The sequence below is a fragment of the Nipponia nippon genome, unplaced genomic scaffold (assembly GCF_047370975.1).
Source record: "Nipponia nippon isolate SJK-2023a ecotype South Korea unplaced genomic scaffold, ASM4737097v1 scaffold_37, whole genome shotgun sequence".
Taxonomy (NCBI): domain Eukaryota; kingdom Metazoa; phylum Chordata; class Aves; order Pelecaniformes; family Threskiornithidae; genus Nipponia; species Nipponia nippon.
This window is the reverse complement of record NW_028262355.1, coordinates 1794517-1816824: the sequence shown is the minus strand read 5'-3', so window position 1 is coordinate 1816824 and position 22308 is coordinate 1794517. Positions and strand designations below refer to the sequence as shown.

Here is a 22308-nt window from a genome sequence, read left to right as displayed (position 1 = left end):
GAGCTGAATAAAAGATTATTATTTTATTTTTTTTTAATTTACGGTGAATGGAAAGCAATGGGATCTTGAATGGACTGAGAGAGATGGTTTTGTTCTTAGCACGAAGGGAGAGAAGCCGTTGTATATAAGCACGCCATATATTTTACATGTGTTTATTTGATCGTATAAAATCACAGGGCACTCGGGGTAAAATATTCAGAGCCGACTGCTGATTTCAGCGTGCGCTGTGTGACACCCTGGGTCTTTGAGGAAACCAGAGTGCTCTGATAAACTTTATTTTAAGTTACAAAGACTTCACTCTTCGGAAAAGCAGGCCTTAAAGTGACGCATCTGAAATTAGTGACCGTTTCCAAGGGGAAAAAAGAATTTACTGGATTAGAAGAAATAAACAGCTCGGCAGCGTTTAAACAACAACAATAAAATATTGGATAATTTTTTGGTCATGGCAGTATTTTGTAGCGAGAAGCCCGGTCCCACAGCCGTCCTGGCAGGCTGCGGGAGCACCGGCTGCACCACAGCGTTCGTGGGTTCTCAGCGCTTCTGCAGGGGAGAAGAAATTATCCCAGGCTTTTTCAAACCCTGGTAAAGGATAGAACCCACGAAGATCAGATTGTCTTCTTAGCCTTCTGATTGGGGATTTTTTGCAAAAATACTTTGTTTCGGGCCCATTTTGGTATCTTCTTTATTTTTATAGAAAATAAGTTTCGTAATTAACCCGGACGTTTTACGTTTTAATTCCAGAAACACGTATGGTGTTTCTTCTGTTTTCTGGGAAATAACACCATTCCCTGTGAAAGGTGGCCTTCTTTTTCCAGTCCACAGAACAGTCCTGACTCGGTCGGCACTTCTGCTTTACCTTTAGCAAAACGCCCTTGCAATTTCTGCGTGAGTACTCTTTGCAAAGCTTGTTCCGCGTTCTGCCCAGGTTCGAAATTTTACCTTTTCGGAACGTTATCATTCCAGTTACAATTCACCTGGGAATGAAAAGCAAACTAGCTAATAATTTATTGTCAGAAGTCGAAATATTTGCTGCGGTTGCTAAGGCAGAAAGCGGGAAGCCTAGGGTGAACCAGCCCTGCTCTTACCACGAGTTGCTCCTAATAACAAGAAATTACAGCGCTGTGTTAAAGGGTTTTAAAGATGGCTGAAAGTTAAAATTCTGGGGACTTTCTTCTGTCTGGCTGTTTTGCAGGTGACAGCGATACCCAGCTTCTCTGTGTTAAGTCTACCAGCACCTTTCTCAGAGAATTTTCTGGAAGAATATGTATTCATTAGGATAATAATTTAGAATGGCTGATCACCCACAGAAGGAGCTGTGAGAGTTCAAAGTTTCTGAAAATCACAGCGTATTTGCTATAAATACATGTATCAGGGCGTTTAACAAAGTGCAATTAATGAGTTTTTATTTCTCAGGCAAAAAAAAAAAATGACTCTTGCTGGAGTTTAATGGGTTCTTATGGCTGCGATGTCCATTTAGGTCAGTGGGGAGCTTTCTGTTTTCAAGCAGAAATCAGGATCATTACGCCTCCCCCTGCACGAGCCTGAGTAAATGTATTTTGTGCAGGTGAAGTAACGCGGCAAATAGACTCATTTTTTTCTGAGACAGACGCCGAGGGTTTTCTGGCCGTGAGCAGGCCGGGGAGCAGACTGACGGCTGCCGCCTCTCCCGATGCTGCTGCCTGCGGCCGGCGTGCTGGAGGCAGAGACGCTCGTAGCTGAGCGCTTGCTCGATGATGGAATTTAAGGCGAGCAAAGTTTTCAGCTGCTCCTGCTGCGAGCACCGCTGAGACCGGCCTCGGAGAGATGCTGCAACCGACCTCCTTGTCCTGTTTGACATTGCCAGAAGGACCGATGAGACGAGAATGGCCAACGTTGCGTGCCAGGAGTATCAGATATAGTGTGGTTTTCTCTCCTGTACCCCAAACCTTTAAAACTTGCACCCAAGTGCGGACTTGGGTCCAGGCGAGGTGGCTGTGGTGCAGCCCGGGGCTTGGCGGCGGCGCTAGGACTTCGGAAACGCTTTCCCGTGGCAGGTTCTCTGTCTTGGGTCTTCGGTAGTCGCTTCTTGAAACTAGGTGAATTTTGGACATTCCCAACATACTAGCCTTGGACTAGTTTTTAGCTGCGTTAAATTTTGTACCTGGTATATTTAACTTTTTGATAAGAAGACAAAGAATAGTTCTAGTAGTTGTTTTTTTCCAGACTTTGTTTTTCCCTTCTTTTTAAACATGTTTTGTTTAAAACCATAATATAGGGAAAGTAAATACTTCGCCAAAGTTTTTATTGTCTTTCATTAATGGCTCAGAAAACTGCGTTTGAAAGTAAATCTAGGCCAGAATTTCAGATTTGCTAATGAAATGCAGAAGTTCAATGTTGGCGATTGCTGTACTTAAAAGCTCCTTGGATCAGGTGTTGTTTTACCATATGGACATTTTAATTAGTAATAAAAAAGTTGATCAGGATTTAGTAGTGGAATCTACAAAGCGCAAATATCTGCCTCGTTTTGCTTTGTTTTACCGGTGTGAATTTAGCTGTATTTCTCCTTCCATGTCCCTTCCCCGCTTCATTTATGCGTGCACATCTATTGCTCTTGGTCTCCAAGCAGGTAGTCACGTTGGCTATGGCATCGTGAAGCAAGGAGTTTATTCCATGAGCCTATAGCACTGTATTACAGCAAACATCAATTTTACACCGTTCGTCTTCTCGATGGTGCTAGCCCAGTGGCTCACCGATGCCAGGAGTGTTTTAAAGAGCCATTATCTACGTGGTGTGCGCCCGATTAAACAATAAATAGTTTAGAATGGCACACGTGCTTTCTGTGAGGGTGCCTGGGAGTTTTTCTGTGAAAACAGTGCAATCACACACAAAGTAAACCGCCCTTAAATGCGCAAAGGGCTCGGGAGCCGAGGAAGGCCGTCTCCAGCCAGGCGGGAATGGCTCCGTTCCTGCCTCCGCGTCCCGCTCCCGCGGGCACCTCTCGCAGGTCTTCCCAGGCGCCTCCCTCGTGGCGGAGCCGAGCGTGACCGCGATTCCCGCCTTTCCCCAGGAGCTGGGGGCGAATTCCCCGTCAGGGCGCCCGCCTCTCCCTGCGCCAGGGTGAGACCCGCGGCTGGCGGCAGCTCTAATACATCCGCGACAGCCCCCAACAAACCAACCCAGAAATCCTTCTCTGTCATCTCTGACAGTAACCTTAAATTGTAAAAACACATTTTGAAAGATGTGTGACTTTTTAAGAAGTTGATGTCCTTTTAATATGCAGGATCTTTGGGAAAAAAAAAAGTACCCTTTTTAAAATTAAAGCACGTGCCACAACGCATGCATTTATAATCATAAGGGTCTTTGTTCCAGCGCCTGCAGTACTAAATGCTAAATCAATAATAAATTTAAGATCTGTGTGAAGAACTGCAGCACTGGAGTAACGGATCCGACTCTTTTTCAGCGCTGGTTTCGTAACGGCCTTTGTTCTGCCGGCGCGCCGGGAGTACCGCCTGCCGTTCACCTGGCCTTTCTGCCTGGGCTGGTCCGGAGCCGTCCAGTGCCAAACAGTAACTTCTTGATTTGCGTGAAGGGTTTCGAAATTTTTAAAGCTTTTTTTCAGGTTTTCTGCTTTAACCTTCGGTTGCAAAAACAATGATAGCTTCACAAAAATAGAGAAATAACAGCGTGATTAAAGTAATCTAAAAACATTTTCTTACAAGGAATAACAAAATAGAAATAAATATATTTTTGAAAAATTACATTCTTTTTCCCCACTGAAATTGATTTTTTTTAAAAAAAATTCATTAATGGCTGCTTCAGTAAAGTGACCCCAGTATTCCTATTAATGATTATTTTTTTTTTTAAATACCGATTTCCCGAAATCTTAAAACAGGGATGCATTTAAATTTGTATTGCTCTCTGTCAGTGTAGCCAACGGGCTTTTCAGAGGGTCTTGTGAGACAGGCCCAGCACTGTGTAACCCCGCTTCTAAAACTACCGAGGTCCGCCATAAAGTGGTTCCCGATGCTCCCCAGCGGACCCCGGGGCCTCCTGGGTCAGCCGACGGCTCCTGCTGGTGGGACGGGCGTCGGGGAAGTGCCGGCCCTGGAAGGGGACCCTGGGAAGAGCCTTGATAAGAGAGAGAATGAAAGTAATTTGGAAAATTATTGGGTTTGAGCCTTAAAAATGATGAGAAATACTCATTTTGAATAAGAACACATCTAACACTAGAAAAAATAATGTTATATTACAAGCCTACTGAATAATTAAGCAGCGATGACGTGCTGTTTCGGGCTGTGAAATGGCACGGTTTGGCCGTGGGCATACGGCGTTCAGTGCCTCTTGGTTTCAGCGCAGGCGCTTCCCTGTCCCCACGTGATCCCTCTGGAAATCTCTGGGAAGCATCTGTTGATCCCAGCGCTGGGCAGGATGGGCCCTTACTGGTAGCAACATTGGCTCAGCCTTTACAAGGTCGCAATTGAAAAAAAAGAGATGACAAAAATAAGTGCTTAAAATGAGGGTCCCAATTCCAGCGCCCAGTAACTGCGTTGTTTTGGCAAGTTGTGCACCAGCAGCTTCCACTGCCACCAGCGACGCTGGCTTGGATTTACTCCTGCCTATGAGACTTTATTTAAATGCCTAAATAAGGACGTAGCTTTGGTTACCTACTTTATTTTTGCATCGTGACCCCAGGGCATTGCCCAAAAATGGTTACGCAGTTACTTCTGCGGATTTTATTTCTGAACGATAGCAGACCTGCGTGATATTGGCCCAGAATAACGACAAGTCTGTAGAAGTCCTTCTGTCCTCTCAGACAGCGGAGAGTCTTTGCGAGGAGTTCTGGAAATAGCAGTTACTGTTTCCAGCGCTGCATTTCCAAATTATTTAGGAACTTGATTACACGCAGCCAATTTGCATGGTTTTTCTTCTAATTGGTCCATTTGCTATTTATGTCAGTCAAGATCAATCTCCGTAGGTGTGGCAAAGCCAGTATTCCCAGTTCATGCGGCTTCCCAATCCGCTGCTGCAGCAGCTGGTCGCAAGGATTCCTTCCGAAGAGCCCAAGATTTTGGCTCTTCAAAAGACGACTTCTGCTAGCCCGCAGTCTCGGGGGGCCGGGCCCGCTGCTGGGGCGACATTTCTGCTGAGAACTCAGCCCCAGGCCTTCGGGGACCGGGATTTTATGCTGTTTTCTTCTTTTTCTCGGCTTTACTTTTTCTTCGGTCTTTAATAAATTGCTAACGTTGATGCGAGTTAATAATAGAAATGCCCTGCACTTAGCAGCTTCACCAGGTATAAAAATGGCTTGATCGGGAGTGCTATTTAAAGTAACTTAAGACCATAAGATTTTGGAGAAAATAATTTTGGCGAGCCACCTGTTCGTGTGTAGTGAGCTTGGTAGATCGGGTAGGGGCTTCGGAAGGGCTCTATGAAAATTGAAAGACTACAATATCCAAAATTTAATAAAAAATAGAGTAAATCAAAGTAAAGTCTATAGTCAAACTCCTTAATTGTGATGCATTTGCTGAGTTTCCCTCTTCCATCGTCGGCCCTGCTCCGATGCCATATGGTCTACCATGGAACATTTAACTTGTCAGATATAATGGATTGTCCTGGAAGCAGATTTTTGCTTTGAGCGTTCGGCTCCTTTCTTGCATTTCAGTCTCAGCTCCAGGCTGCAGGATGAAGGATTGTGGTGGAAATGCAAAGAAGAGACACACAGTTGATTCCCCTTAAGAGAGTGACCTATATGCCACAAAATTTTACCCACGTAAAGAGGCATTATCCCTGTCACTGACCCTAGCAGGCTGCATGTCAGAACCATTTAAATTTGTCTGGACTTAACAGATTGTGCAAATGTTTCAGAATCAAGTGCTTAGGAATAATAAAGGCTTGTCATTTCAACTTAGGCGGCGGCGGCGGCGCAGCTCGCGCCGGCCAAGGGATGAATATTATTTATTGTGACCTACATGTAACCTAAGCTGCCCGCCTCGTAGACCTTGTAAATTAAGTTCATCTCCCAAGGCTACTGAAACTTAAAAAAAAATATATTATCTGATAAGGAACCCAAATAGCCATTACTCTGTGCTGTAAAGCAGAGGTTGGGAGCGATGGTTTCGACGGACAGGCCGGGAGCGGTTAATTACCGGCCGGCGCTTTGCGGTCACGCGGGGAAATGGAGGGTTCTCCTTGGTGCCTTGGGAGCTCTGGGCGCAGGGAACCGGCCGTCGCGGGGAGAGGGGGCTTGGCTCGGCGGCTGTCAATAAAATGCTTCTGCTGGAGGACTCTGAAGCGTGGGTAGGCGTTGGAAAGTTTTCTGTAATACAAACTTGGGCAAGTGATTTCTGAAACAAACGCGACAAATGACAAATTCTTCCCTGGATCGGTTTTTTTTTAAATTTCCTCCCGCTGAAGCATAATAAAACCCAATCAAATACCGATTAGAAACCGTAGGTAATATTGCTGTCCCATTCTGGGAAGTAATTAAAGAATCTATGATAAAAATCTGGCCCTGCTAAAGGCAGTCAGTTTTATTTCATATTAGCGCAGCTGATATTTCACCTATAGAGAACAAAATATTTGTAAATCCGTCTGAATTTTGCTCTTCAGTGTAGCGTTCCTTTCAGGTGCGAAGTTGGTGTGAGGAACGGTGATTTTTTTTGCGTGAAGGTTATTGTCTTTGCATTTGGCAGCGACAGGAAAATTGTCAGATGGTAGAGGTGGGAAATCCTCTCTCAAGGATTTTTTTTTTCCAGTGTCGGAGTCGGCATTCCGAGGTGACTTTTCACGAGCGAGCTTTATCATTCTTGAGCTGAAAGCGCTGGAGAGCGCGTGTACTGATGCTATGAGTTTGCCTGTATTCTCAGCCCAAACTGTTTGTTCCCGAAACGTTTAGGAAATGTCAGTTCTCAAGTGTAAAAATCTTATTAGGGTATGCATGCCCTCTGCTGGATATTACCGATTTGAGACTATTGGGTATTTCATAATGTTACAGTATATTTACCACATCATTCCTGATGTTTTGCCCTACACTGAGAAGCTTGTAGTTTGTTTTGTCTGCGTAGCTAATCCAAATTATCCCATCCGTTGTTTTTAAAATGTCAAAATGACAACAAAAAAAAAATGCTAACGTTTTAATTTTCTGTGCTGAACAATATCACAAATAACGTTTCTGTAGAAATGTATAATTGAGTATTTAATCTCCATATACGGCAGCATTAGAGACTCAGGTAGTTCTGTCTATATATGCAGAGAGCATGGGAAGACAGGAGGTGAACTGCTCCGAAGGCGTGGGTGCTTTTGGTATTAAAACCTGAAAATTCGGCTTTGCCATCAGGCTTTTAAAATGGGTGCAGGTGTGCTTGCGGCCAGCATTTGGTGCCTTCTCTCTGGTGTGTCGATGATGCTGGCGACTTAATGCGGGCTTGAGGCAGGAGGGGTGGGCTCGCAGCCGCGCGCCGGGAGGCGGCGGGCTGGCCCCTGCCTTGGGTGGGTTCGGTGCTCCTGCGGCCGGAGCGCCAGGTCCCCCAGAGGTACCGAGGTTAGGCCTTTTCCGTCACTTTGGGGCAGAACGCAGCCGTCTCACGAGAACGGTTTCTGTTTGGCGTGCCGAGGCGTAGATTTGATCCCCAATCGGAACGATAAGGCTTTTGATCTCTTTATCCTCGCTCGTGTCCGACGCGGTTTGTTTTAGTAGCCTTTTAATAAACGCTGCTAGATAGGGGCGGTTTACGGACCAAAGATTTAGAGCCCAGACCGGGGCAGTAGGAAGGTTTATCGTCCTCTTTCAATTCTGTGCTTTTCGTGGCCTTAGATCCTTATCTAACTTGTTTTAAAGCGATTCTGTTTTCATGCTTGAGTGAAACCCCAGGTTTCCAGATCCACGATAAAGATCTGAACTGGTCCCTGAACAAATGATGAGGGATCACCCTGCAGTGTATTTCAATTTAAAATAGCCCTGCGAGGCTTACTTAGGATAAAACAATATCCAGTGCTTTACATTCAGTTCTTACGTATTGCTTTCGGGTCCGGAGTATTACTACAACATGGTTTTGTCTCATATCTTTATGAAAATGTTGCCCGTTTTTATTACTCCGATTCTCTAGTATTAGATAACGCTTTTGATTTTTTTTTGTTACTGTTCTCCGATGCCTGTCTTCATCCCCTGCCCATCTTTCGACGTTCCAAGAATGAGAAGGGTAAAAGATGGTGAATGGGTTTTCTTTGAGTTTTTGTTTCTCTCCAAAATAAATTCGCCTATTTCCGGTGTGATACAGGTGTTCAGGCTTGGATGATGGTAATTATTTCCTCTAGACTGAAATTCCGTGCATATATGAAAAGGAAAAGAGACTAAAGGCGTTTATGAAGTAGATGCACCTTCCCTCTGGTGGAATGCGGATTGAAGGATTGTCTGTCGTAGATGCTCTTCCGTGGGCAGCCTTTGCGCGTGGGTGCCCGGGTGCTCCGGGCTCGCTGACCGCGGGGCAAACGCCGTGGCCTGCGGCAGCGAGGAGCCTTTAAGGCTTCTTCAACGCGTTGGATATAATTTCTTCAGACGGCATTGAAATAAACAGTTGTTTTGTTTAAATACCTAATTTAATTATGAAAGTTTATTATTCTAGTCTGAATTAGTGCACATACTTGATATTAAGCTCATTAACGTTCCTTGTCCGCAGAATGCAATATTATTTATTGGTTGCACAATTGCAGTGATGGCTACGAAATGGCAAGAGCTGCGTATCCTCTGACTAACTTCAGGGTGCTGAAAACCTGTTGCAAAGGGCGCAACGAGCTTGTTCTGACTGGATTCGACGCAATCGATCCTGTAACGCAGCTGTAGCATCCAGGCAAATTACCAACTATTAGCGTCAAACCTTTCTTTTATGGGATAGCGGGATAATCTTTATAATCTAAGTGGTTTTGGTGGGACTAGTCAAGGACTAAGGCACCATTTAATGGAAGTCCGGTAGAGGATGGTCTTTGGTATTCTGTCTTCACGTTCTTATTCTTATAATTTCAAGTATAGTTTTGCCACAGCTGTTTTGTTGTAAAAGCACGCAACGGGGTCGGTCCTTTCCCTGCACTTGAACCCTACGGGGGCACTGGGCAGAGCTTGCTGGCAGCACCGTGTGGGACCCCCTTCAGCAGGCAGCACAGCCATCCCGCCGACATCTACGTGTACGTATGTACCTACAGAGGCAGGCACGCGTGCGTGTGTAAGGAAGCAGTTTGGCCTTCGGAGCGTTTGAGAATTAACCTTGCCGGTTTAAGCACAAGCTCTAGGCCAGCGAGGGGAGTCAGTGGTGAAGCACCACTTTGGCTCTGAATTTCCTTGCTTTAGGTTCTTCAAGTCAGCTCTGGAGCTTTATTTTAGTATAGGTTTTAGGATTTAATTTCCTTTGCATTTTGATGGTACTGTTTAAAAAAAAAAAAAAAATCTCCCTTTGTAATGGTACTTGCTCTGGCATCATAACGTCTCTTTAAGAACCATTACTGTTTACGGCACATCAGTGTAAGTGCAAAAATCCTCTTTCATGTCAAAAAGATCTCTTTCCCCTAGCATTATGCTACATTTTGGGGTGCGATGTCGTTCAAATTATTGGGATTAATACCTTCCCTTAGCTTTGTATCTAGTTTGTGGACCTGCCCGGCATCAGATGCCGTGTCATTTGTACTATTTTGTGAACGTTCTTGACAAACTTTGCTTAAAATCTGTCAGATTTCTTTCTTATTGTCTGTACTTCACACATAGCACAAAGCAGAAATAGCTCATTAACATGATACTTCCATTACCATCGGATGAGATTCTTTGTGATGTAAAATACGCTGTTCAAAACCTCACTGAAATAAATAGGGTATTTTGACTGTATATCCCATACCGGTAAGTGCGCTACTGTTGGGGAAGTATGTATATATAACCCAGGTCAAGCCCGAGTTTGTAACTCAGCCGAGCTAAGAACTCTCTCTGCTGCTTAAACGTTGGAAGAGGAGAAATCGCAGCCGGAGGCCGCGTGTCAGCAGCCGCTGCTGGGGACCCGCTTGTCCCCCCGGTCCCCGGGGCCGACGCCGGCCCAGCCCTTCCCGCGCCTCACCTTTCCCCGCGGCCCCGCACAAGGGCCGCTTGTTCCCCTGCCAGCTCCCTGCCGGCGGCTGCCCGGGAGCCGCGCCGGCGAGCAGCGCTCTCTGCCCGGGCGAAGAGCCGCCGAGCCGCCGGGAAAAGCTCGCCCTCGCACAAAGGGGACAAGGCTCCAGCCAGCTGTTAGCCCTGGTGCCAGGCAAGGCGTTCGGGTTTGCGTCCTTCAATTAAGAGCCCCCAAAATTTCATTTAATACTAAAAGCATTTTCCTTTTTATTTTGCCTTCCTTTTTTTTTTTTTTTTTTTTCCTTTTGAAGACCAGAGTATTTGAAAGTTCTGAAAAAATCAAGAAGCTGCTTGCTGGCTCCTCTGATGCAAACCCGGGCAGGCTGTTTTTCCTATCAAAGGCAAAAGACAGCGAGGCCTGGGAGGCTGTCCGTGGAGGGCACGGCGTATATACATTTCTCCAAGAGTGAGGCGCTTATAGGTATAGGATATAGAAGTGTGCAATGGCTCATTTATTTCAATGAGGTTTTTCCTCAGATAATTTATAATTCTAAACAAATTTTAGCTTGATTTCTCTGACCGGAGTCAGGTTTTCAAATCTCCGAGGCACAAAAGAAATAGTACTGATACTCTGGCTGTCAGCGTTGGAAGTTGCCGTGTCCTGGTGTCAGGCAGGGCCGGGGCTCGGAGAGCTGCGCTGGCGCTGGGGAGCGCTGGGAGGAGGCCTGCCCTCGCTCCCCGGGGCCCTCAAACCCTCCCTGGCTCCTGCCACCCAACTTCAACAAGCCGAAGGAAATTTAGAACGCGAGAAGTATAGATTAAAGCAGAAGTAAACGGTTTCACGGTCCTCATAGCAATGCAAATAAACGCTGCTACGGCCGATAACACGTATGTGTTCGTTACGGACAGGCAAGTGTGGAGCTATGAAGTTCAGCCCGTTCTTGGGTTGCTCAGAGCTTTGCTCCAGCTCCGTGCTCCTCGTGCCTGGTCTGACTTCGACACTGAATTCTCCTTTAATTTGGCATTCTCTGTAGGGGAGTCGATCGGGCTCCCTTCAGGATGCTTTCGAGACATCGGACGTCAGAGGGAACAATCATTAATTTTCAAAAATGCTAGAAAGGCAGTAATAAAATAAGAAATAGGTTTAAGCAAAATTGCAGACCTGAACAGACCGAAATTCGCAGCCATTAAAATTCCAAACCCTAATACAAGTACTTTTTTTTTTTTTTTTTTTTGTCTCGGACAGGTTTCCCTTCTTCAGTCTAACCAAGGGCTAAACCCCAAATGTAGGGCAGCGGAAACCTGAATTAGAACATTCTGGTCGATCTCCTCTCTCAAAAAATATGTCGAACGCGAAATCAATGTAAACATTGAATTGAAGTCATTTATAGAAATCGCTTCGCTTCCTTTTCTCTGCAGATGGAAAGAGTTGCCTCATGCCTCTCATGCTGCCTACCAGAAAAAAGCCAAGGTGCCCTATCTCCCAGGGCAGGGGAAAAGGGAGCGGGGAATCAGATGCCTTGCCTTTGTGCTTTGGAAGTTGCTTAAATTTTCTACTTAATTTGATTAATTTTTCAAAGTGCACCATGGAAAGGCAAGTGGCTTCTTTATTGATTGATTGGCAATCCTGTGCTGCTTTTATTTTCTGCAGTTATGCAAAAAAATGCAAACCCAATATTTAGGAAGCAATCGTTTTAGTTTGGTGAAGATAAGCAGTATTTGTTTTCTAGAGGTATTTAGAGAGCAGAGACTTGAGAGTCAGCGTTTGTCAGAAAACAGGAGCTGCACGTAGTTCTTTCTTTGTCTCTCCTTTGATTGGCATGCATTGTGTCTATTAATTGAATATATAGATATATTTACACACACGCGAAGTTATTGCCTCCGATAATAACGGAGGTGCTGTTTCTGCCTTACCTAAAGAACAAGTGCATACTTGAAAGTTATTCCCCAGCCTTTGTAGGTCAACTTCTTCCATGGAGCTTTGTTTCGACTGTCAGATCATAAAGCCACGGAAGGGTATAGATCGGGTTGCGTGTTCGGAGCGCTGGTAACGAATGGCACGTTTTAGCGTTTGGTCCTCTAGGTAGAAAAAATTAATCAGATGTCTGACAAGATTTGTTATTCGTCTGTATTTCAGGCTCCCTTTTTTTTTTCCCCCCTTTTTTTTTTTTCTTTCCTGGCTTACAACAAATATTACTAACGGGTACTTTTAGGTTTTAAAATATGGACAACAGTACTCCATGCAGTAAAAGACTTGAACGATTAATGCTACCCTTATGCCTCTTTTGAGTAGTTTTAGCCATGGGGCTTGGCACTGCCACCATTGTCTTTGTGCCAAAAAATATCCGCAGCGGCTGCCGCATTCTAGTACTAGAGGGTTGTCTCGAAAATTCCGCAGTGAATGCGTCGGGTGTCTACATCGCTGTAGACGCTCTCTCTTTTTTAAAACATTTTTAAAAAAAAAAAGGGGGGGGGGGAGAGAATCTTTAGCTCTTGCAAACCTCAGGAAACGCACAGTGCAGGCTGGGGTGTTCAAGTGACTGAAAATGATGCATAATGTACAGTAAACGTAGAAATTCAGGAGAAGCTTTTGTATTTGTGAGCACAAATAGTTGCTTAAAGAGCCTACTCTTGCATATTATCAGCACTCTGGCAAATTTTATTATCTGAAACAAATGTGCCAGTGAATTTTAAGCAGAAAATCAACATCAAGACTGTAGCTAATTTTAAATGGACAGTTTATACAAAAGATATTCCCACACCCCCCCCCGCCAAAATGAAGGACCATTACAAAAAGTATGATAATTTCATAATTACAGTTGATAGTGAAAATCTACGTATGTATATCGTTATAACGGTTTCTTGACTTTTTCATGAATTTCGGTTATTTGTTCTTAATCGAGAAGGCAGATTTCTGGCTGTGTGTGGGAACAACAACAACAACAAAAAATGTAATAAAGTTAAAGGCTTACACTATCAGAATGAAATGTGTTCACTCATGATCTCCAAAGCTATCTGTTTGGTGGTAAAAGTGGATGCTATAGATGAAATCTTTACAAGGAGCATAATCCTAAAAAAAAAAAAAAAGTCAATCTCCTGCTGGCTGCTGTGCCGCTTTGGTACCTCACAGACTTCGACAGAGTCCTGGACGAGTGCCCATTGATGTCATGGAAACACTCAAATTACTGAGAATGATTCATGTCTATGCTGTTCTCTTATCCTCCCCCACACAAATAGAAGTAGATTTTAACCCTGACAACTTGTAATTTGCAGTGGGTTTATTTTTGTATCTGGATAAATATTTTTTAACAACTGAAATTAAGATGAGGCTGCCTGTGTCTGATACGATAGAAAAGAAGATTACCGATACCCAGGCAGCAGCGAGAAGCGCGTTCAAAGTACCTTGTGTCGCTGCTTGTACTTGGTTCCCCTCGACCCTGTTTTTCTGTTTGGGATTTTTCCCCCCCCCTCCCCATCCTCACCGCTTATTTGCATCGACTTTCTGGCCCTCTTGGGGTGACGAGAAGTAGCACACGTAACTCCAGGCGTGCCAGCAAGACATTTTGTTTTCAGATCTCGGCATTGGACTCAGAGATTCACGATGAACATTTCATTGTCGTTTCAATCTTGAATTGGTTCTGCAAAGGCTCCCAGTACACCGAACCTGAGGGGGGCTATGGAGTGGTGATCCCTCGGTTTTGTATAACCAGGTACCAGTGCTTGCAAAAGTTACTACCTGTGCAAATGCCCTATGAACTGCAAATACATTTTGGAGGTTCCCGTGTATAAGTAACTACTTTATGTGGAAAACAACAAAACCAATCGAGAAGCAAAAGCAAGCTACAGAGTCTTAAATTATTATAGGGAGAAAGATGATTTTTTTTTGTTCCAAACCACTCACAAGAGTCAAACTTTATCAATAATACCTCTAAATGGTGATCAAACCTGGTAGCTGTATAGTAAAGGAGAGGCTTGTGGACTCAGTCAGAATGTGGCCACACCATATTGGGAATGATTAAAATTAACTCCATCATCCTTTGTCTACCGGTCCGCCTCACCGTGGGTTCTTTATGAAATCTGGATCGCGAGGGGACGTGCCAGCTAGGGACCCCTCGTCCGCCGCCCGCCTTGCTCGGGCCCCTGCAATTCGTGCGGTCGGTGGATATCGTCGTTATCGTAATCTGGTATTTCCAAACGCCGTTCAAAGGTGGTTTTTAGCGGCTTCGGTAGGTGTGCGGGCACGGCGGCGGGGTCCGTACCTCGCAGGCGGGGGTGCGCCGCCGCCTCAACCTGGCTCCGAGGTGCGGAGGGTGTCCCCGGCATCGCTGGGAGTCGCGCGCGGAGATAAACTGAGCATCTGGTCCCTAGTAACTGGGACCGTGTGCTGTGGGTTTTATGCCCCAGCCTACAATAAAAACTTTAATTTTATGAGTGATTTTTACTGTGTTCTTGGATGTTTTGTCAGATAATACCTCCCCCCCTCCCGTGATTATCCTCACCATAAGGGTGGTCTTTTAGTGTCAATATGTTTTGTATCAGCCCTCTTGACTGCTCTTTGTCTCCGGAGCACGTGGTGCGGTGCTGCTCAGCCATGACTTAATGCTTTGCAGAAACCACCTCTTCCCTTCTTGATTTCGCTCGAGCCTGGCCATTGAAACCTGAAAGAAGCTTTATTTTCCTTTGTAAATATGGCCTAACTGTAACCGCTACTGCAAGTCAGGCTGGTGGATCTGAGGGTTAAAGGACTCCTGGGAAAAAAAGGAGGAATAAAAAAAAAAAAGGGTACTTAGGGCTGGCAGAGCCTCGGCAGTCGCTGGGCCCCCGTTCAAGTCCCAGCGTTGGTAGGGAATGGCCAGTTCCCCATCGGTGTCTCTTTCCCAGGTGTGAATTCCATCACCTGGATCACGGGGGAATTTGCTCCTGGGAAAGAGAGCGGGGAGCAGCATCCCCAGCAGCGCCGGGGCGAAGCCGGCAAGGGACTGGCCGTGCCCCCGCGGGTCGGTGGGACAGGCGGGGTGCCTGGGGGCTCAGCCCCGCGCCGGGGGAGGCACGCAGGAGCTCTGCTCGCACCTTCAGCCAGCCGGTGGAAGCCCCTTAGCTCCCGGTTCCAGGAAGCGTGCGGAGCAGCGCCGCCGAGATTAGGAAGTTTATTTCACATCACCATCCTCAGCATGGAAAAGTGTTAATCCCTTCCCGTTGCCTACATGCATTACGCAGTCAGCAGTGCCTCTTTTACATATGTAAACAGCACTAGGAGAATGTGGTGAACATCATCGGAAACGCTCGGAGAAGCTATATATATCTGTTTATATCTGTTATACATCTATTTATTTTTTTTTTTCGTTAACAGGTAAAACGGAAAGGGGTTCATACTCATCCTATGGAAGAGATTCGAATTTACAGGGTTGCCACCAGGTAAGTGAAAGTCTGCTCGGCAGAGGGGTTGTGGTAAATACGCTGATAAATGAGGTTTGCTTCTTAAAGTTGTACGTCCTAGGGATAGGCTCCATCATAAACGGCGACGGCTGCAGATGTGCGCTTCTCAGAAACGGGCTTTATTTGCACACGCAGGTTTTAAAGCTCCTGCCTGAGCTTTTCTAGGCAGGGTCGTTATTGGAGACTAAGAGTACTTGGGCTGACCTAACACCGCCCCAGTCAGAGCTGCTGTCACCCACGGGTTATTGTCCCCTGCGCCAGCGCCGCGCTGTTCGGCACGGCGGGTCCTTCCCGCCAGCACAACTTCAGAAATTACAGAAGTGGAAACACACCGCAGAGCTTGTGTCAGCCCCTAGCTTTGGATGGCTACTGCAATAAATTATAGTTTTCATAGAATCTGTATGATGTTGTGTGAAAACAAGGTTGTATTGAGGGATAAAAATGTCTGTGAAAATATGATTTGTTGTCCCTTTTTGTTTCTGAATTGTTTTTGGCTGGAAGTCAAGGCCAGCAGGCTAACAGCAAAGCCGTCTCAAGGGAAGCATGCGTGAGCTAGAAAAATAAGAGTAGTTTAATTAAATAATAAAATGCCAATGTAATACAAAGGTATAGCGCGTGTGTGTGCCTCTCTGCACTTTGCATTTGCATACTTCTAAGTCTCTAGAGAAAGTCTGAGTCTAAAAATACTATCAATAGCCAAAAGTCTGTGCTTTGTTTCAAGACAATTGATTTTTTTAAAAGACACTTTCTTTTTAATTTCAGTAGCAATATTAACCGCGTGTTTAAATTCATTTTGTTCTTGAAGAGTGCTAGGCTTCCTTTCCTTTTTCTAAGTGCAGTAGCTTCGCACTTTGGAAAACTATTGAAAGAATTTAATAGCCTTCTTAATATTCAAAGCTTTATACTGTTCAAATCTGCCAGGAAAAAAAAAAAACCCACCACAACCAACAAAAAACCAGCCAAAATGCATATTGTTTCCCTATAGGAAAGGGAAATACTTGATCCCTTCTTTCCTTTCGTATGTCCATCTTCTTTAATAATGTGGGGAAACAGTCTGTTCTTATGTTGGTGGTGGGTTTTTTAAACATTCAGTGTAGAAAAATGAAAGCGTTTGAGCAATTTAACAGACATTTCTGTTCGCAGCGCGCACGTGTGTGCCATCGGCAGCGTCCGGAGGCCGGGGCCGCGCTCTCGGCCAGCCGTCGCGGCATGCCCCTTCCCTCCGCAGCCCCGCGTCTGCCGGGGCGCATCCCGGCCCCCGCAGCCGGACCCTCCAGCGCAGGGCAAGCACCCGGGGACTGCGGCGAGGCCGCGGGGCCCTGCCTGCGGGACTGGTTTCGGAGGTGGAGGTCTGGTTTCGGAGGCGGAGGCAGGGTTGGGGCAGCCCGGGGGAGCCGGCGGCAGCTTCCCCGCGCAGGTGGCGACGGGGCCCCTTCCGCTGGCCGGCGCGGAGCTGCTCTGCTTTGCCCCCTCCGCTGACAGGGCCGGCGGGAGCCCGGAGGGAGGCGAGGCTTGCTCTGCTGCCGGAGGGGCCCCCGCGCTTGCCAGTCGTCGTCCGCGTTGTTTGAGTTTTGGGGAAGTTCCCATGCACGGTTTTGCGTGCTGAGCTTGGGGTGGGAGAGGCGACGAGGGAAGGCTGCTTTGCCATGCTTAGAGCACCGTTACACGTGTTTAACGTAGAACAAACGGAAAGGACGCAGAGCTGCTCGCTGGTGAAGGTTTACAGGCCAAGCCTTGAAAGTAAACTTAGTTGATGCTCTGAGCCTTTGCGTACCTCTCTAGCGAGTCAGTGAGTGACTTACTGATTTCACCTGCAGCAACCAGCGCAGATCAGTGCAGAAGAGCCCGTGTGTAACCCCACCCTCACCTCACCCCAAACAACTGCAGCAGCTCTCAATTAATTTTAGGAGCCATTTCTAGCTCGTCCTCTTTGCTTTACGATCCTTGTATGCTTTTGCTCTCTATTGTTAGGAGGTAGCAGGATGTGTTTCTGTCCCCAGGGCTCGCACAGCGTTGGGGATGTTGTCCCCAGCGTGTAGTAGCAGCACCCATCCGAGGGTGAGACCCGGCTCCTCTGCAGCTCCAGCCTCCTGGAGATCCCGCTCCGCTGCGCTCTCGGGTCTGCTGCCGTTTCATATCTCATCTGCAAACATACCTTTTCTTTGCTGCATTTTGCTTCTAGTTTTTCTTTCAGTCTTATTGCGTTTGAATGATCTCATGATACTGCAAGTAAGTTAGAAATTGTTTCCGAGTTCAAAATGGCATTGCACCTAAATAAGTTATATGGTCTATATGTACCTTGTGCACGAGTCTTAATGCGACTCGTACTGCGGCCTCTTCGTGCACACCCGTGTCTGTGAATATCTGCAGGGCACAGATGTGTATGTTCTTTAATTTGGGAGTAAAAAGTTAATCTTGGAAACTAAGGGCAGCGGTGCAGCTGTAGGCTTGAGAAGACAGTTTGCTGTAGACGGATAATTTTTTCTTGAGCATCGTCAGCTTTATGCCCCAGCCACAGTGAGGAGGCGTTTTGCACAGGCTGTCGGTGGTAGAGGAGAGTGACCTGGTTCCAGATACCCCCAGTGTCAACCGATACGGAAATCGCTCGGTGTGATGTTACTGCGGCATCACCGCACCCGCGGTGCCGGGAGCGCGGAGGGGTTGGGGCAGCTCGGATCAATCCCACGGGAACGGCTGGCGGGAGCTGCGGGCCCCCACCCAGCCCTGCTCGCGCCGTGCCACCGCCTGGCTTGGCCTCTCTTGGCCGAGCAACAGATCAGCCAACAGCTGAAGCCCCTCGTAGGGAACTGCCGGGTAATTGCCATAACGAGGACGGTGGCCTGCAGAAACAGGCAGCACGGTTTCTGCCTCATCTCTTCACGCAGCACCGACCACCTGCGGTAGAAGTCCACACGCCGCTCCTGCTCGCCAGGCTTCGGGTCCCGAACGCAGGAGAGGACAAACCTGAAAGTGCCGACGAGCTCCAGCCTTTCGGCGAGCTCCTTCGTATTGCGTGGAAAAGAGGATAAGCCCCGGCGGGCGGCGCAGCCCGGGGAGATGCTGAGCACCGCAGTGCCGCTGCCTGTCCTCTGTGCTGGGGAGTACGGTCTGTCAAGATACTGGAAAAACCCCTACGTTTATTCCAGTAAACAAGCCGGTGGCTGGGGTTTGTAGTATGAGAGCTAATGCATTTTTTTTCCTCAATGATAGCATTGAATAGTTATTTTTTACGCTTCGGTGGACCAGTTCTGGAGTTTCCTCAGAATTCAGTTGGTACAGACGTGGTCAGCTCTCTGGATGGATCCTTGATTGCATCTACGTGGCACTGCCCTGTGGTTGTGTAGGGTCAAGGAAGAACTGATGGAGAAAACCCTACCTACCCACCCTCCCTTTCTGTGGTTTCATTCATGAAAATTTGGGGACTATTAGGAAGATATTACAATAAAAGTGCAAATAATGAAAATTCCAATCCGCGGAATAGGGTCTTTCTTTCTACCATATGCATCCACTTTCTGGAAGTATAATGGAAAAGTGGGTGAAGCAGATGACCGGTGCCCAGACAGGCAGGAGAAAAATATTTCTAAAATAAGAATCGCTCGAATTCCTGAAAGGTACAGAAGGAATAATGCTTAATGCCGAGGCTGGACCATCTGTTGTCTGTTCTCCAGGCTGCAGAACTATCAGGATCCACCAAATTATTAACAAGTATGAACCTTCAGGCTTAAAAGAAAATTAAAAGCTACGAGCCTATTGCAAGATTTCTAGGATGTGCTTTCGCACGTATTGAGAAAGATGAGCTTATCTAGAGCGAAGATACTGAAGACAACTTGGAGAATGCCAAGGAACTACCGGTGGTGAGATGGCGATCGCTGAGAATCCCCTGGAGCCGTGGGTTATCGGAGGGGCTGGAGGAGCGGCAGGAGCTGCCTGAGCTCCTTTTTCCTCAACCCAGGAGGAGCGTGCAGATTTTGTTGATTTCTGAAAGGTAAATTGCTACCTCCAGATGTGATGCATTGCTCTCTGTAGATGAGTTCCTGGAACAATTAAGGAAAACTAAATACCTAACGATATTGAACTTGCTACCTATTAATCTTCTGGTAGGAAAAAAACCAACAACCTCTTTCCACACAAATAGCAGCAACGATCTGAGGTTTCATCCCGGCGCTGTGTTCACACCAATGAGAGAAGAGGTCAGATACACAGCAACCCATTTACTTCAAGATGATTTTTATTTCCGAGCCTAGGGCCCAATTGGGCTCTCACTGAAAACCATAGCAAATACAACACTGATTACAGTGGGAATGGAAGAAAGCTCATCCTGGGAACTATTTAATTCCATTAGAGAGAAGTCATCTAAGAAACATGTGCCGAAGTTGTTGTCAAGACACTTTTGAAACACTGGCTTCATTGAAGTTAATGACAAAAATCTCATTTCATTCAGTGAAGTCAGGATTTTGCGTGTTGTCTTCATTCTGTGCTGCTTACCGTTTCCCCAAAGATCAATTTTTTTTTTTTTTTTTATATTGTGCCGGTTTGGGGGGGCGGGGGATTAGCAAGGCAGTAGTAGTAAAAAAAAAGCATACCTACTTGATTTCTCTTAACTTTATTGTGGTTTCCCTGTATCGGTCTGTATTATTGGTTGGGTACTCGGGTTGTAAGGGTCTGCACGTGGTAATGACGAGCAACGCACCCGCTTCTGTCTTCAAAGAGCTTCATGTACATCAGCACCGCAAAGAGGCAGAGGCAGAAGGAGCGAGAAGAAATGACGTGGTAGGTAGAGCCGAGCGTCAGCCGGCGGCTGCGGAGCCGGGGCTGGTGCGAGGGTGTGCGTGAGCGTGCGGTGGGAGCGGGCAGCGCTCCGGGGGAATCGTGAGCTGGGGGCTCGGCTCGTGTAAATCACCCCGCTTCGGTTTCCCGACGGCAGCTGAAAACGAGGGGCTGTCTTAATTCGACAGTGTTTATAAAACACCGATACTCCTTAGCGCAAGAGGATCTGGATACACCAAGTACTATTATTGGACTAATGGTAACGTGTGCTGCTTACAGTAGCGTGGCTCCGCTCATCGGTTAATAGTCGATGAGACCGACGTCGAGTAATTCGGAGCTATTGCGCTTTTCTGAGCAATAGTTAATTTAAAAAAGCAATGAATAAGGAGAACTGTAAAATGAGCTTGATGGCCAGAAAACATACACCGTAGATTTCCAAGGCAACGCACGAGATTGTATGTGGGAATAAATTAGACAGTCCTTTGAAAATTTGGATTATGCCTTTTTGGCAAATGCATAGTAACAGATACTTAGCTTTTAAGGTGTTTTAACTTAAAGCAAAATCCCCAAATCCTAAGATGACTTGTTTTTACTACTAAGTCTTTCAGAAAGTGAGTCTAAATGTTGGTTTTGGATGGACTGTTTTACTTGGTGTTCAAGAAACACTCGCGGAGGCCAGTTGGAACCATCCCACTGTTAGAAGCTGACTCTGGAATGAAGTGTTAAGGTAAAAGCTAGTGGAGTCGTACAAGCTCAGCCAGGTTTTATTTTGCCCTTTTTCTTTTTTTTTACTAAAACACAACTGCTACCAAAATATAATAAACTTTATCCAGATTGAGATCATATTTGCTAGCCGTCGGCTTGATTGAAGATACCATGGGAAGGAGAAAGGCCGACCACCGCAGTGACACAGGCGGGATGTTTAACTTTGGGTTTATCGCAGCTTCAGTTCAAACAAGCAGCGTTAGAGGCTGCAACAAAATGGCTCCTTCGTGCATTTACAATGCCGTAGGCATCCGAGGGCAGTCCGCCCAAACCTGCAGCAGCTCTGTGGCTTTCCAGGATTTCCTGAGGGACCGTATCGGTAGCAATTTTTTCAAGGAATCCAGATCAGAAAGGAGCAGGCTCCGAGATCCCGAGAAGTCAGAGGGGTGCGACTGGCAGGAGAGCGGTTCTGCAGAGAGCATCTCTGCACCGTAACACGGTGTATAGCATTTACCTCGCCTCTTCTCTGTCTTCCGTTCGGTACTTTTTCTCCGACTCCACTCACCCTCCTTTCTTGCCTGTGCTCCCTTCTCTCCCTCCAAAACCTCCACGTCACCCCGTCCCTCTGGAAGCAGCGGTGCGGGTTTCCAGGAGGCTTACGATCAAGGGCACAGCGGGCTGCCGTGGCAAGCGAATATGCCAGTTCTGGCTGAGGTTTCCAGGAGCTCATTTAAAATAGTTCATGCAGAACCAACCGGCGTTCAACCTTCTTGTAGCTGCTAATGTTTTCCTGTATCCTCTCCCATCGGATCTGCCTCCAGGTATTTGTTGGACATCGCAGTCTCTACGCAGACACTACAGGCTCTTTCCTGACGTCCCTCCTCCTGCGTGGTCGTGGATGCTCTCGCCTTTGCCTCCCGTCTTTTCTTACTCCCCTGTCCCTCTGTGATGGGTGAGAGGAGCCTTTGGCACACGACGGGGCTCGTGGCCCCCTCTCCGTTCAGCTGGCACGGCCAAGGTGCTTTCTCAGGAGGTTTTTTTATTAGATGCATGTGGCGTTTTATCCTCCCTGCATCACAGCTCGCTCCAAGGGGAGAGCATCCCCATCCCTGGAGGTATTTAAAAGCCGGATAGACGTGGTGCTTAAGGACATGGTTTAGTGGTGGGCTTGGCAGTGCTGGGTTAACGGTTGGACTCGATGACCTTAAAGGTCTTTTCCAACCTAAACGATTCTGTGATTCTATGAGAAGTCATTGGCTTTTGCTCCTTGCGCAGGTGGCCGCATGGCCGACGCGCTCCCCGCTTCCCTCCTGTCCCAGCCCTTTCCGCCCCCCACCTGC

General features: G+C 46.8%; 1 protein-coding gene across 18 annotated transcripts in view; it reads left to right on the top strand.

Annotated features, from left to right (window-relative positions):
• The window catches only part of TCF4 (transcription factor 4), a 239753-nt gene that overhangs the window by 102086 nt on the left and 115359 nt on the right, over window positions 1-22308 (top strand). For all 18 annotated transcript variants that reach the window (XM_087772702.1, XM_087772700.1, XM_087772701.1 and 15 more), the window contains one exon: window positions 15411-15475. In XM_087772702.1, the coding sequence (XP_087628828.1) occupies window positions 15411-15475 (65 nt within the window). The remainder of the gene's footprint in view (window positions 1-15410; window positions 15476-22308) is intronic.